This window comes from Brachycentrus maculatus, unplaced genomic scaffold, assembly GCF_059751285.1.
Source record: "Brachycentrus maculatus isolate JH-2025_06_01 unplaced genomic scaffold, ASM5975128v1 h1tg000368l, whole genome shotgun sequence".
Classification (NCBI taxonomy): domain Eukaryota; kingdom Metazoa; phylum Arthropoda; class Insecta; order Trichoptera; family Brachycentridae; genus Brachycentrus; species Brachycentrus maculatus.
This window is the reverse complement of record NW_028281117.1, coordinates 75,207-90,789: the sequence shown is the minus strand read 5'-3', so window position 1 is coordinate 90,789 and position 15,583 is coordinate 75,207. Positions and strand designations below refer to the sequence as shown.

Here is a 15,583-nt window from a genome sequence, read left to right as displayed (position 1 = left end):
GAGTCCATCCACATATCTCTATTTTACAACTGGTCGCCTTAACACACTACTGACGGGAAAGGTATTTCTACCCGTTCGGTCGATTCGTGCCTAAGGACGGCAAGGGTATTTTTACCTCCTACGCCGGCCTCATTTCAAAGGCAGAAGTGAAGGAATTATCCAATATTTTTATATGAATATTATATAGCAATATCTTTATTAATGTCTTAACTATATGTACATAATTGTCAAATCCCGTCGCCAGCGGTCCGCAAGCGTAAAAAATACCCGTCTGAAATGTGTTTCAGCACTCTTGTGCGCTCATCTACTGAAAGTCCACACAACAAAACAGATTTTTATTTTTCAAAAAATATTACATACATAAGTCATCTATATAATATTCCCGATGAGTAATTTCTATTTCTCATTTTGGGACATGGGATTAAGGTTAACAAGACTGGAACACAAATTATAAAGTAACAAAAAAGTTTTTTTTTTAATAACCAAAACTAATACATGCCAAAATATAAAAACATTAATCAGGTATAATAAATAGGCATAAGAAGCATATTTAACTAACTAACTAACTAACCATCACGCCGCTTCCCGCAGAGGTAAGCAGAGATAATAGAACGCCACACCACTCCACAGATCTTCAGATCTTCAGAAGGATCTTCACCCCCGACCTTCTCTAGTAAATTACCGGCACTCTAGACCTATGTGACAAAAGCCTCAAAGTGAACGCAGCCGCCTTAATGATAATTTATATCCGTGGAATATTTTATAAAATGTCTGGTGTATTTATTTGTTTTTCTATTGGTCGATTTAGGCTGGATATGCTGAGGCGTACACTTTGATTGTAATGTGATTAACCCTTTTTGATGTTGACTAATTTCGATGTAAAATATCATTTTATTCTCATCATACCAAGTTGCGAACAACTCAAGGCCCGCCTGAATATGCTGGATAACGTCGATTACTCCATATTTTCCTGAAGGGACTCCTACATATTACTAATCGAACCCGGGACCTGCAGCCCGGCAACTAAACACGCTACCGTTACACCACGGAGGCAAAGGGGTGTATCTGTCTCGGACCAAATTTTACAGGAGAGCAAAAACAAACTCGCGAAATTAAATAACTCATTTGTTTTATGTATTTTTATATGTACATATCTTAATAAAACTAAACAAGTATTGCAACTACAACCATATCCTCTTGCCAGATTATGGAATACACTATTTTAGACATTTTGTGGAACAAACTAAGAAAATGAAAAAATTGACAGATATACCCCTTTGCTATTACACTACTGATTTATTGTATCTTTATTTTTACTTAGTCAAAATTACTAAACAAGATTTTTATGTCCTGATAAACTGCTATTAGAGTACCATCAATTACCGGTACATTTAACTCATCAGCCGCTTGGTTTAGCTTTAGCTCGGCCGCGCCGTATGGAGAGTGAACGGGTTCTTTGTTCGAATCCCGGTGACGTCAAATCAGCGCTATCTCTTCATTCCGCTCCGTGAAGCGGCTGCCGAGGCGATAGAGCCTGTTTGCTGGAAATTGCTCTTATAAAATGAGCACTTCTTTTTCTAATCCCGCAGCGCGATTTTGATATTGTATGATACGTATTATTTGGTATTTCTGTCCTCCTCTGTAGTGTAAAGGTCAGCACGCTCGGCTGCCGTACTGGAGGTCCCGGGTTCGATTCCCAAGGGAGGGTTGAGTAAATATAAGTGATTTTTTCCCTCTAATATTTATTCAATATTACCCTGAACTGGTACCTGAAGCGGAGGGCTCATCACCTTTCCTGCATGTATTGACGATCGAGATAACACCGAGTGTATATGATGCAGTGCCCTATGCACCATTGGGGTGCGGATAAGTGTTGGAAAATGATTTAACGAGCTTTGTGCGAGGATGGGGTAGGACGGTTGGATTACTTATAAATTTGACATCTTTTCTGGTTTTTGGCTTATATAATATTTTTGCGACTCTATTTCATTAAAAAGCTATGTTTATGTTGTAAAATGATTGTCTCGCGTCACCGACTGTGATACTGTCCTCCCATCTCCGTGGTAGGTAGGTGGGTAGGTACTCCACAACTCCGATCATGCCTGTATCTGGCTACCAGATGCGTGTGAACCGTTTTTTATACACCCGTTACTTGCGACGGCCGGAACAGGGCGACCAAAATTACAAATCACGAAAAAAAATGTACATCCCTGCGTACGCGTATATTTCGATTTCTTTTTGTTTAGGACTCATTGTTAAAATAGGCATTTTTTATTGTTACGTAATTTATTTAGGGCCAGGACAAATTGACCATTGATACTACTATCACGCCGTTTCCCGTAGGGGTAGGCAGAGAGAATGGAACGCCATACTCTTCTGTCCTGAAATACACTCCTAGCTTCTTTCTTATCATACACGCCGTCCGATTACGCATGTTTTTGGCACCGATCTGATCTGATCGTGTCAAGTCTAAATTTCATTTTGGTCAAGTGATAAAAACTCTTTGCTATAAATGCTAAATAATACACAAAACCTGAAAATTGAAGTTGTCTTGAATATAATTTGGAATGTGGTCACCCTACAACCTTACTCATAATTTGTCCTGGAATCCTTGAGATGAAATGTGTTTACACTTGAATGTTACGAGATTCTTCTTGTATATATGAAGGGGCGTACTGCTTTACTACTAAACTTACCAGTAGATTTTATGCTTATTTTTTACAAGCTGTACATTTATTATGTGACACTGAGCATTGCTCCGATGTGACAGTTTGTTTACTTCCAATGAAACTTTTTTAGAAGAAATTAAATTGAGGACACGTGTGGAAGGACTTATGATCCAATATTTCATTTTAAGATAACTATATAAAGTGTATTACTCATATTATTTTTTGACATCTCAACATAGATGAAGAAGAACATGGAAGTCTGGGCATTTACGGGGCTTACGACCGTCATAGGCTGGTTTCAGTGATCACTTTACACACATGCAACATTCACCAATTCTACCCATGATTAACTACACACTACTTCTATATATGGTTCGATTTCGAAACATGGTGCTTGAATAATTAGAATTTCACTGGAGACATCAATTGGTGAGATGAGATGATATGTCAAAAAATAATATGAAAAATAACTCCTACGATTGGAGATACTCCCGATTTGTTAACGAGTATTTGAACACACTCAAAATGTTACTGTACGGTTTAATCTTCTCCATACTTCTGGTTCATCTCACCAATATATCCAATGTAGGAAATATTCTTTTAAGAATATATATTTTTAAATATTTAACTAACTAACTAACCATCACGCCGCTTCCCCGCAGGGGTAGGCAGAGAGAATCGAACGCCACACCACTCTGTCCTTGCAAACATTCTTTGCCTCTTCTACATTCATGCATCTCCTCATACATACCCGACGATTATTACGACTCCTGACCCGGCCGCTTTCAAGTATTTGACATACCTGATTGTGTCAAGTTTTCCTCGGTCGTCCTCTTCAACTTCATGAAATTTCATGAAATTAAACAAGATTTTATATTTTTCACAAACTTAAGGGATTTTTTTATAGTTAAAAAAAAACCTCAACACAACCTTTTTCCCACTGTTTTCGTAATTTTACTATTCGTATGTAATGCGTCTGCTCACAAGTGTCTCTGAGGAAGGCAAAGTGTTCGGGAACAAAGTCAGATATTTACTAAAAATTATGCTTTTATATACATATCTAATTTTATATCGGTTTTGTCTATTCCTAGTGCAATACGCATAAGAAATAGTTGTTAGTGAAATATTGGCTAAGCTTTGTTCCTGTAAATTTTTCCAATATATGTTTTATGTATTATATATTGTTGCAGAAAGTTAATTTTTTTAATTTCATTTCAGGATTCCTCGGGAGGGATTGTGAAGAAAACATCGACGATTGTCCGGGAAACCACTGCCAGAATGGCGCCACCTGCATTGACGGCATCAACAAGTACCAGTGCAAGTGTCCTCCCACCTTCTCCGGAGAACTCTGCGAGACCGACGTGGACGAGTGCTCTCTCAAGTAAGTTAACCGAGTTTCTATTTCTTTGCACTCAACCCACTTTAAGCAGGTGTAAAAAACAGGGTTTGTAAGGTAAAAACAACAGAGAACTAAGGATTAATAGGTAACTCGGGACTATCAGTCACACTTCACAAATACTATGTCAGTTATAGCTTGACCGGCAGTTGCATTGATGCCTGCGAATAGGGTTTTAATAATTATCTCAGGACTGTAAATGGAGGTTTATAAAATTACTGTTTGAGTAATTTTGTTTGATTTAGAATTTAAAAGAAAGCTGAAACTGTAAATTATCACTTACTCCTTATTGTAAAATAGTTTTACAAACTTGTACATTATGTACCATAATACTTATCCATCAATAAAAAAAAAACTTGCGCATAAGACTGCACCCCGATCTTTTAACTAAAAAAAATGCATATTATGGTCTGATAACATATTTACTCGACTAATTTTGGCTATAATGTTGTGAATTTATAATTGGTCAGGCCGATGGTGTGTCAGAATGGCGCGACGTGTATCAACACCCTGGGAGGGTTCTCGTGCATCTGCGTCAACGGGTGGACGGGTCCGGTGTGCTCCGTGAACATCGACGACTGCGCCGGAGCGGCCTGCTTCAACGGGGCCACTTGCATCGACCGGGTCGGATCCTTCTACTGCCGCTGTACTCCCGGGAAAACAGGTCAGGATACCACTTCGTTATACCACTTCGTCATCTGCTGGCTTATGTGACTACTTCATACACTTGTGTGACATTCGCCAGTCTGTCCTTGATTGGACATGATATAATATCCAATTGATTTTTGAAAGTGTAAACGTGTTAAATATTCTATCTAGCACCATTCACATGCTAGCTAGAAGCGACTCTTGCAAAGTAATTATTTTCAATTTTTTTATTGTATGGGACATTCTTAATATATTGCTTCGTCCTAGTCGAGATATCTAGAAAATTTCTGCGACTCTAGAAACAATAGTTGGTAATTCAAATCTATTACTGAATATTGAATCTCCTTGTTTTGATTTTCAGGGTTACTCTGCCACCTGGTGGACGCGTGCACGTCCAGCCCGTGCCACGCCGGCGCGTACTGCGACACGAGCCCCATCAACGGCTCCTACACATGTTCGTGCGCCCCCGGCTACAAGGGAGTGGATTGCGCCGAGGACATCAACGAGTGCGAGCAAGGTAATGTCCAGTATTCATTATTAATTCCCAGTACTTTGTGAATCAACTTGTACATGCATGTTCAGGTATATAACCTCCAGCGCCCGAGATATTGCTGCTATTTCTCCTTTCCTTCCTACTATTCCACCCCTATTCTATTTCTTCTATAGGTCCTCCATCCTTAACACTTTCAATTCGAGAAGTAATGAGATAAGATTTTTGTTTTTGCAACCTGAGGATGATGTGGTAAGGAAAAGTCGAAATAAGCTCAATTGATTTGACTTGTGCGTCCGTGAAGCGATTATATGTCGTGTCCGATCATTCAGCCTCCCGGACTCGGAGGAGTTTAGTACCTAATGTAAGCTTGTGCCCTTGTTAAGTAGCAAGTGATAGATTCCAACTAAATTGTAGAGATATTCTCGGTGTCAGGGTCCCCGTGCGAGCACGACGGCATCTGCGTGAACACGCCCGGCTCCTTCGTGTGCAACTGCACGCAGGGCTTCACCGGCCCGCGCTGCGAGACCAACGTCAACGAGTGCGAGAGCCATCCGTGCCAGAACGACGGGAGCTGCCTGGACGACCCCGGAACCTTCCGATGCGTGTGCATGCCAGGTAACAGCTTTTCTATTTCATGGCCATTAAGATGTTGTCATTATCACTTCATCCTGATGAGTACTATCTCCGTAGTACTAAGGATAAATTATATAAAAATATAAAATAAAAAACGTACAATATCGTAACCTGAATAATGTCTTTAAAGAGCATTGTTTAATGCCTATTTTAAAAGAGAATTTGTATGAAATAACAATCAATTTGATTGAAAATTGCATCTATCCAGTGTTATATTATTGGCAAGTATTTGAACACATCCCAATTATGATAGTCTGAAATACGGAAAGAATAAATTGAATATTTTCCCATTACTATAACACTAACACTAACGCGGCGTGGGACAGCCGGCCCATTGTTACGATCTCTTCAGATTATCTCAAATTGTGTTATATAAATCATAGCTACCCATTATTCTGTGAGAAGTCATTATCTTATTGTTATTGGTTATCCATATAACAATGCATCTGCGTCTGAATGAAAGTCTTGCCTTTGACGCAGATCAAATGTTGCCCAATTTTACATGAGAAATATTTGACTAATTCCATCGAAGGAATATATTACTTATAACCGATTGTGTATGTTTTGAAACATTATTTTTCTAACAGATCTTTTCTTCACTGTAGAATAATGAAGCGTTTTGTAAACCATTTACTTTAATTTAGACTCTTGGGAATGTGTATTTCTAACACTACTTTTTTTATAATAATCTTCAAAGATATTATCAACCCATTTAGACTGAAAATAATTCGTTAAGATGAGAAAAATATAGAATGTAACATTGTCGGGGTTAATTTTATAGAAGTTAGGTACAACTATTATGCGTAGTGACGTATGGACAAAATTACATTACATCAGATATTAATGGTGTATAATAATCTTATTTGTCAGTCTGCAGTTCTGCAGCAGTGATCTTTCTGTTTATTGCAATTATTACTCCGCCGTATCTTTACCATACTACTTTATTTGATTATACTAATTATTATAATAGTAATAAATTTCTTCTCTAAATCAAGACTATGATCATCAGGGTTCCTGTCTAAATTTGATAATGTTCAGTAAATGATCAAAAATCAATTAAATGTGTTTTTACTATAGGCTTTACCGGCATCCAGTGCCAAGTGGACATTGACGAGTGCGCCAGCAAGCCTTGCCTCAACGGAGGAGTCTGCTACGATCTGATCAACTCTTTCCGCTGTAACTGCGCTATAGGGTAAGTCCAAATGTGATTAATTCAATACGGGGTGGGAATTCTTATAGTGTACTATATTTTAAAGAACATTATCGGGTATTGAACTGGCATTTTGTCAGTCTCTTTTACATTTCTTGATTTGGATTTGAAATTAAATAACCACTAAGCCTTCTTCGAGTACTCGGATAATCTCCACTCGGTGTTGACAAATGGGTTAGTTAAGTTTGACTCGTTGTTGTGGTAGATTCACGGGTTCCCGGTGCCAAGTGAACATCGACGATTGCATGTCGAATCCGTGTCGCAACAACGGCGTGTGCCACGACTCCATCGCGGGCTACTCGTGCGAGTGCCCGCTCGGCTACACGGGCATGTCGTGCGAGACCAACATCAACGACTGCCAGTCTTCGCCCTGCCACCGCGGAGAGTGCATCGACGGCCAGAACAGCTTCTCCTGCAACTGCCACCCCGGCTTCACGGGCTTGCTGTGCCAGACGCAGATCAACGAGTGCGACTCTAACCCGTGCCAGTTTGGAGGTGAGTTCAACAAAATATTAAAATTTGGCCAGGAATAAAATAAAGCGTTTATTTATTTTAACCCTTTGAATTGTGGCAAATTAGTTCCCACATTTTTTCCGGTATTTAGAATTAGTTTTATTTTAGGTCACTGCGAAGACTTGATTGACGGATACCACTGCAGATGTAAGCCCGGAACTTCAGGCCCCAATTGCGAGATCAACGTCAACGAGTGCCACTCTAATCCGTGCCGAAATGGGGCACGTTGTATCGATGGAATAAACAGGTACACTAATTTAATTTCTAACTTAAGTTTTGACTTGTGCAAATACGAGCATCAGGTGTCCGGAGCGGGGAGTATCCGCCGGACAAATTGTACTCGTCTGTGACAATCAACAATGGAAAACTTGCAGATTGCCATCTTGCTTCCTAGCTAGTTGCGATTCTACGCGGGACTGTTTCCCACCTCTTGCACACTGCGCTGGCATCTTTCAACCGACTCAAGAAAACTTCACTTCCTAACTTGTGTTATTAAACATTATTATTATATTACCTAAATATCTATTTAGGTTTAAAATATTTAGGTAAAATCACATATAATAAAGGGACAATTCATATTCTACACATACTACTCACGCCATTTAGAAATCGTAACAGAGTTAGTTTGGCGTAACACGGCTCAAAGCATTCTTATAACTGGCCTCTATCATATACAATCACAGATTTTGCTCCATCTCTTCCCTTTATCGAGATATTCATTATCTAAATAGCCGCAAAATTGTATTAATTTGATACATGTGTTGGCAAAAAGCGTAATTTTAAGTTAGATATAAACTCATTTATCTCAAAACTACTGTTTTTAACTTGTGGCTATTTGCCTTTGCACATTAGTTCAGTAAATCACCCATACATGCCAACTGTGGAGAAAGATAACGAATAATTAACCTTTCCAGGAGTACAATAATTGATGTCTGACTTTCTCTGGGGAGTGGGTTTTTTACATTAAATATGTATTTTTTCAAATGAAATGTTTGTATTATGAAGATGGAAATTATGTAAAAATAATTTGAATAAAAAATAAAGGTCATAATCTCTAGGTTTTATTTTATGACAAAGTTAAATACAAATATCCACAGATTTCATTATTATACAAATTACATCATACCAACTGACAGATAGACTTCGACATTCATTAATGTCGATACTCCTTTGAGGAAAATTCCCTCCGACGTCCACTTACGTCCATACTCCCGGAAAGGTTAAAGTCAAAGTTGTGGACTATATTTAAATAAAAATAAATAAAACTTGTTTTGGTCTTTAATATATTTTTTCTCTTTCATGCAGCGATTACACAGTGTAAGTTATATTTAATAGATACGAAAAGATATACGTGTTGTGTTTATTGATTGCTCTTTTTGTACTTAATCAAGTACCAAATATTTTTCTTTGTTCTTTCCTTTATTCGGACCATTTGATGTATAAGGGCATAGAACTCCTTCGATTCTCAATTGAAATTTAAACTTAATTTACCTGATGTCGCAAAGTTACACGCATCGATCTAGTGCTAAGCCCTATGGGTCTTTAATATGGGGCATATATGAGAAGAATAAGGAGAAAAAGCATTGAAAAGTATTTAGATAGATGATTGTTACTTCCTTAGGGTAGCCATTGTGTATGAAATAATGTTTACATTTTGAAAAATTGAGAAAAGATGGATGCATAGTTTGATTAGAGGTTGTTATGTAATGTGTTTGTTTGCCTTATTTTACACTAGCAAGAATGCCTAATTCAACTGTATTTTGGATTATATTGGGCATGATATGACCGACGATCAAGTGCAGTGCGTAAATTTACTAGTTTCGATAGTACCCATTTAGATACTTTATATGTGAATTAAATTAACCTCCTCCAACTCGAGAATTTTTTTCCAATTCTTTATTAAAAAATAATAATTTTGGAATCATATTAATAATACATTTTATTTTCTCTGAATAATTTTCAAAAAATAAGTTTTATCATTTCTTAATGCTTTCTTACTACTACAGAACTGAAAGAAGGCAGCAGTCGCACAATTTACGTCTCCGGACATAAGGTGCCTGTAATTGAATTTTAAAATCATTTCCTGTATGTATATTATAAATTTATTATTTTTTATTTTATTTACATTTTATGATACACTTAAAAATAAAATGTATTATTAATGAATATTAAACTCCATCAATTTCTTCCTTTTCTTTAACCTCACAATTTCATGATCATCTTTGCAAAAAATATATATAAATATATATTTATATTTATATTTTTTAACAAGTTCTAAGACATTCATTACAACTTTAGAAGAGCTTCGGTATTAGGTCTGAGGGGGTTAATACAGATTCATATTGATCTTGTCCGAGTATTATGGTTTGGTAGATCTTGTCAGAAAGTCCGCATGACTATATTTCCGGAAGGTTCAGTCGGGTTCATGCGTTACTCTGTCTCCAGATACACGTGCGAGTGTATCGCCGGCTTTACGGGTCTGCACTGCGAGTCCAACATCAACGAGTGCCTCTCCAACCCGTGCGCCAACGGCGGAGCGTGTGTGGACTTGATCAACGGGTTTCGCTGTGACTGTCCCAGAGGATACTACGATGCGAGGTACTGACACCCATTTAATCCAGCTAATCAACCTAAAACACGGCGCTTTAACATATGCATAGTCTCGTTGTACCGCATTCGACGAGACTATGCGTATGATAAGCACATTTTCTCAAATCAAAAAGAAATTATTACGATGACTTTGACATACTTTGCAATTATTTGCCCATGCCACATTAATTTATAGAGCGGGAGAAGATTATACAGAGACTATAAACTAATTGAATGACCACTAAAAGTCAATATGCTGATCTTTATATATAATTTTTTTAACAATAAATTACCCAGATATTTTAAGGATAAAAAATTTTCATGAACATATTACTAGAAATAAGGATAAAATAAGACTGCCATTGTTGAAAAAAACCGAGTCAAATAAAGATGATGTTAATTAAGTGTAAATAATAGTTTATATTAGTGTAATATAAGCTAAATAAAGAAATAAAAATAAAAAATAAACTATAAAAATTCAGAATAAATGGCCATTCTTCACTTTTATACCTTGCACAATTTAAGAAGCACACTTGCAATAAACCATGTTGTTTTATTGGAAAATAAACATCTTTATATGTAAACGGAAAAGAATTACAATAAACGCATACATAGTTTACATCATCTGCCTGGCTACAGGGATTAGGGTCTAGAGGTGGTCCTCGATTGACATAACTCATTTTAATATGGTTTTCATCATTCGCTTTATGCTTTTGTCTTTAAGATGTCTATCGGATGTGGACGAGTGCGCTTCGAATCCGTGTCTCAACGGAGGGTCGTGCGAGGACGGAGTGAACCAGTTCATCTGCCATTGCTTGCCCGGATACGGAGGTGGGTGCAGTCGCGCGCTTGTGTGCTTTCTGCTACACGGGGAAAGTGGAAGAGTAGACTAACTGTGTGTGCGTTATTTTAGGAAAGCGCTGCGACATGGACATAGACGAGTGCGGCTCTAATCCGTGCCAACACGGAGGAATTTGTGTGGATCGACTCAACGCTTACAAATGCGAGTGTGTTCTCGGATATACTGGTATGTTGACACATTATTACCAACAATTGTGAATAACACGATACTTCTTAGAATAGGCCTACTGTTGTAGGTTACTTTGTAAAATACATTTGTGATTACACTCTGTATGAAATGGAAAAATTACATACTTTGTATTATAGGATAATAAATATCTAAACTATTTCGAACATTTGCATCAATTTTACCTTTACACATATTTTTTGCGCATCCTTTACGTCTGGAATGATTCGAAGATGACAAAAAACTTTTTCTTGTCAAGTTATTGAATAAAAACCTTTTTTTGTATTTTCTGAATTTTTTTTTTCATCCAGGGTTGTATATTTTGCGTAATTTTTTTTTTCTGTCAATGATATGTATTTGATATATGACAGCATTATTGACACGCTGTAACAACCTGTTGTTGTTTGATGTCAGGTACAAACTGCGAGACCAACATCGACGACTGCGTCAATAATCCGTGTCTACATGGCGGATCGTGCATCGACCTGGTGCATGATTACAAGTGCGTGTGTGTACTGCCGCACACTGGACGCAACTGCAAGGACACTCTGGACCCGTGCGCTCCCAACAAGTATGTTTCCCAACAAAATGGCGCTACATAAATCCTCCTTCAGTACTGTCTGACAATTGTCTTGTTTGTAGATGTCGCAACGGCGCCAGGTGCTCTCCGTCGCAGTCGTACGAGGAGTTCTCGTGCGCGTGCGCCAACGGCTTCACGGGCAGCTTGTGCGCTCTGGACATCAACGAGTGCACGGCTGGCGCGCCGTGCCGCAACGGGGCCACCTGCGTCAACACGCCCGGCAGCTATCACTGCGTGTGCGCCAAGGGCTACGAGGGCCGCGACTGCGCCATCAACACCGACGACTGCGCCACCTGTAAGTTCAATCTGTCCTATTGTAACTTTTGTCGGCTCTCATCAGGTTACAATACCTTGATCCTGGAATGTATTCTTTGGCAGATCCTTGCCAGAATGGAGGAACTTGCCTGGACGGAGTGGGCGACTACACTTGCCTCTGCGTGGAAGGCTTCAGCGGGAAACACTGCGAGGTGGACATCGACGAATGCCTCTCTATGCCGTGCCACAATCATGCCACTTGCAATCAGGTATTTGTGGTTACTCGAATAATGCTGTTGTCGTATCGTAGTAAATATTTGTATTCACAAATGCGACGTTTGACTCGTAATTAAAGCGCATATATTGTTGAATGTTTAGTATGTCAACTCGTACACCTGCACGTGTCCTCTGGGCTTCTCCGGAATCAACTGTCAGACCAACGACGAGGACTGCACCGAATCCAGCTGCATGAACGGAGGAACGTGCATCGACGGAATCAACTCCTACAACTGCTCTTGTCTTCCTGGGTATGTATTGTCTGGCCCGATGCGCACGCACAATACAGTAACAGATGCAGAATGTGAAGTAATACTCATCAAACATGTGCGTTTTCAGCTACACCGGTTCCAATTGCCAATATCGCATTAACGAGTGCGACAGCGGACCGTGCCTCAATGGGGCCACTTGCCACGATGAAATTAAGTACTATACTTGCCACTGCCCGTACGGTTACACGGGCAAACACTGCGATGCCTATGTGGATTGGTAAGTTTCATTTATAATTTTACATTTAAATAAAAGTAAAAATGTTAAAACATTCATTCGAACATCGTCTATTTTACAGGTGTGAAGGTAATCCTTGTGAGAATGGAGCCACGTGCGTGCAGAAAGGTCACTTGTACCACTGTGTGTGCGCTCCCGGTTGGTCTGGGAAACTGTGTGATGTGGAGATGGTTTCGTGCAAGGATGCCTCTATTAGAAAAGGTAAGTTATTGGGAAAATAGTCGTAAAATAATATTCCTAGATTTTGTAATTAATTTTGGATTATTTCAGGCGTAAAACTCAAGGAGCTATGCAACAACGGAACGTGCGAGGACATAGGAAACTCTCATCGCTGCCATTGTTTGGACGGATACATGGGCTCGTACTGCAACACGGAGATCAACGAGTGCGACTCGGCTCCTTGTCAGAACGGCGCTCAGTGCAAGGACCTCATCGGCTCCTACCAGTGCCAGTGCGCCCGAGGCTTCCAGGGACAGAACTGCGAACTGAACGTCGACGACTGCCGACCCAATCCTTGCCAGAACGGAGGCACTTGCCACGACCTCGTCAACACCTTCTCGTGCTCTTGTCCGCCCGGCACTTTGGGTATCATCTGCGAGATCAACACGGACGACTGCCTCCCGGATTCTTGCCACAACAACGGAACGTGCACCGACAAAGTGGGCGGATTCGAGTGCAAGTGTCCGCCGGGATTCGTGGGTCCGCGCTGCGAGGGAGACATCAACGAGTGCCTCTCCAATCCGTGCTCTGACCCCGGCACTCTGGACTGCGTGCAGCTGGTCAACGACTACCACTGCAACTGCAAGAGCGGCCACATGGGACGGCACTGCGAGAACAAAGTCAACTTCTGCGCCAACTCCCCTTGCCAAAACGGCGGAGTGTGCTCCACCGTGCAGGCCGGACACCACTGCGTCTGCATGGACGGCTTCTACGGAAAGAGCTGCGAGTTCTCCGGCTACGATTGCGATTCAGATCCTTGCTTGAACGGAGGCGCTTGCAGGATATCCGACGGAGGGGGATACGTCTGCGACTGCCCGGCCGGGGCTTCGGGCGCCAACTGCGAGAACAACTCCATGGACGAATGTCTGTCCAGCCCGTGCAAACACAGAGAAGCCATCTGCGAGAACAAGTTGGGAGACTACGCCTGCTACTGCCCGCCCATGTGGTCCGGGAAGAACTGCGATATCTACAGTCCTCAGTTTAGAGGAGGATTAGGTCGTCCCGTCATCGGCGGCTCCAAGACCAATCCTAACGGCAATCCTTACGACATCGATTTGGAGTATCAGAGAGAGCAGTGCATCAAGCGCGGATGTCGCGAGAAGCAAGGCAACTACCAGTGTGACGAAGAGTGTAACACTTACGCCTGCAACTTCGACGGAAACGACTGCTCCCTCGGCATCAACCCGTGGCGCAACTGCACGGCCCCCATCAACTGCTGGGAAGTCTTTATGGACGGAATCTGCAATGAAGTTTGCAACAACCCGCAGTGCTTGTTCGACGGCAGAGACTGCGAGAAGTCGCTGCAACCTTGCAATCCCGTTTACGACGCTTACTGCCAGACCCACTACGCTAACGGCCACTGCGACTACGGCTGCAACAACGCCGAGTGTAACTGGGACGGATTAGATTGCGAAAATGAACCGCCAGATCTTGCCGAAGGTGCCATTTCCGTCGTCGTGCTGATGGACATGAAAATGTTCAAAGAGAATCTTGTCGCTTTCCTCAGAGACATGGGACACCAGCTGCGAACAACTCTGCGCGTAAAGCAAGACAAAGCGGGCAAAGACATGATCTACCCTTGGAAGGGATCCACCAACACCGGTCTGCAGGACACGGCCTTCGGTCGAACCCACAACATCGCCTTCACCGAGCGAGTCGGCCAGTCCGGAGTGATCGCGTACTTGGAAATCGACAACCGAAAGTGCGTGATCAACGTCGACGCCGAATGCTTCCCTTCGGCTAACGAGGCGGCGGAATTCTTGGCCGCGACGGCCGCGAGACACACACTGTCATCCGGCTTCCCCATCTACCAAGTCAAGAGCGTGAACATCCCGCCCGAGGACGATCCCAACCAGCCCGCCACCAACATGTCTTACATCATCGGCGGGCTCATTCTCGCCTTTGTGATAATGATGTCTTTCGGAGTGCTGGTGAACTCGCATCGCAAGCGGGCCGCCGGGATCACGTGGTTTCCGGAAGGCTTCCTGAGGACCAACTCCGGGACCAGGAGGAGGTCCCGCAGGAGGGGCCCCGACGGGCAGGAGATGAGGAACATGAACAAGAACTCCGCCATGGCTTGCATGGATGTGGACATGAACGGCGGCCACGGAATAAGTGAGTAGACCCTCGGTACTGGTTCGGGACACGGGGTGTTTGGCTTGCGAGCGCGCAGTAACGGGTTTGCGGGGTGTTGCAGGTCACAGCCAGCAGTGGTCGGACGAGGAGGAGGAGGCGGCGGGCCCGCGCGCCAAGCGAGCGCGCACGGGCGGGGAGGCGGGCGGCTACGCCTCGGACCACACCGCCGTGACGGAGTACGAGGAGCCCACGGGCGCCGCGCGCGTGTGGACGCAGCAGCACCTGGACGCCGCCGACCTGCGCGTGCCGCCCAGCATGATGACGCCACCCGCTATTGTGAGACCTTTTACGTATATTTTTATCTCTACCACCTTGGATTAAGTCGTAAATACGACATGTATCACCATGAGCGAGAACTCTACTCGCAGCATAATATGACACGCTGTATGTTACTCAGTGAACCCTACAACACTCAACTTGTAACACTCTGAA

At 41.8% G+C, this 15,583-nt stretch overlaps 1 protein-coding gene across 4 annotated transcripts in view; it reads left to right on the top strand.

Annotated features, from left to right (window-relative positions):
* The window catches only part of N (neurogenic locus Notch protein), a 101,466-nt gene that overhangs the window by 79,087 nt on the left and 6,796 nt on the right, over positions 1-15,583 (top strand). For 2 of the 4 annotated variants that reach the window (XM_088269955.1, XM_088269956.1), the window contains exons 5-22: positions 3,888-4,050; positions 4,536-4,729; positions 5,075-5,230; positions 5,621-5,821; positions 6,917-7,031; positions 7,255-7,544; positions 7,671-7,809; positions 10,008-10,160; positions 10,876-10,982; positions 11,065-11,178; positions 11,593-11,749; positions 11,821-12,053; positions 12,137-12,282; positions 12,392-12,540; positions 12,629-12,778; positions 12,858-12,997; positions 13,067-15,130; positions 15,213-15,427. In XM_088269955.1, the coding sequence (XP_088126081.1) occupies positions 3,888-4,050; positions 4,536-4,729; positions 5,075-5,230; positions 5,621-5,821; positions 6,917-7,031; positions 7,255-7,544; positions 7,671-7,809; positions 10,008-10,160; positions 10,876-10,982; positions 11,065-11,178; positions 11,593-11,749; positions 11,821-12,053; positions 12,137-12,282; positions 12,392-12,540; positions 12,629-12,778; positions 12,858-12,997; positions 13,067-15,130; positions 15,213-15,427 (4,886 nt within the window). The remainder of the gene's footprint in view (positions 1-3,887; positions 4,051-4,535; positions 4,730-5,074; positions 5,231-5,620; positions 5,822-6,916; positions 7,032-7,254; positions 7,545-7,670; positions 7,810-10,007; positions 10,161-10,875; positions 10,983-11,064; positions 11,179-11,592; positions 11,750-11,820; positions 12,054-12,136; positions 12,283-12,391; positions 12,541-12,628; positions 12,779-12,857; positions 12,998-13,066; positions 15,131-15,212; positions 15,428-15,583) is intronic. The other 2 variants (XM_088269958.1, XM_088269957.1) reach the window with 1 other exon arrangement.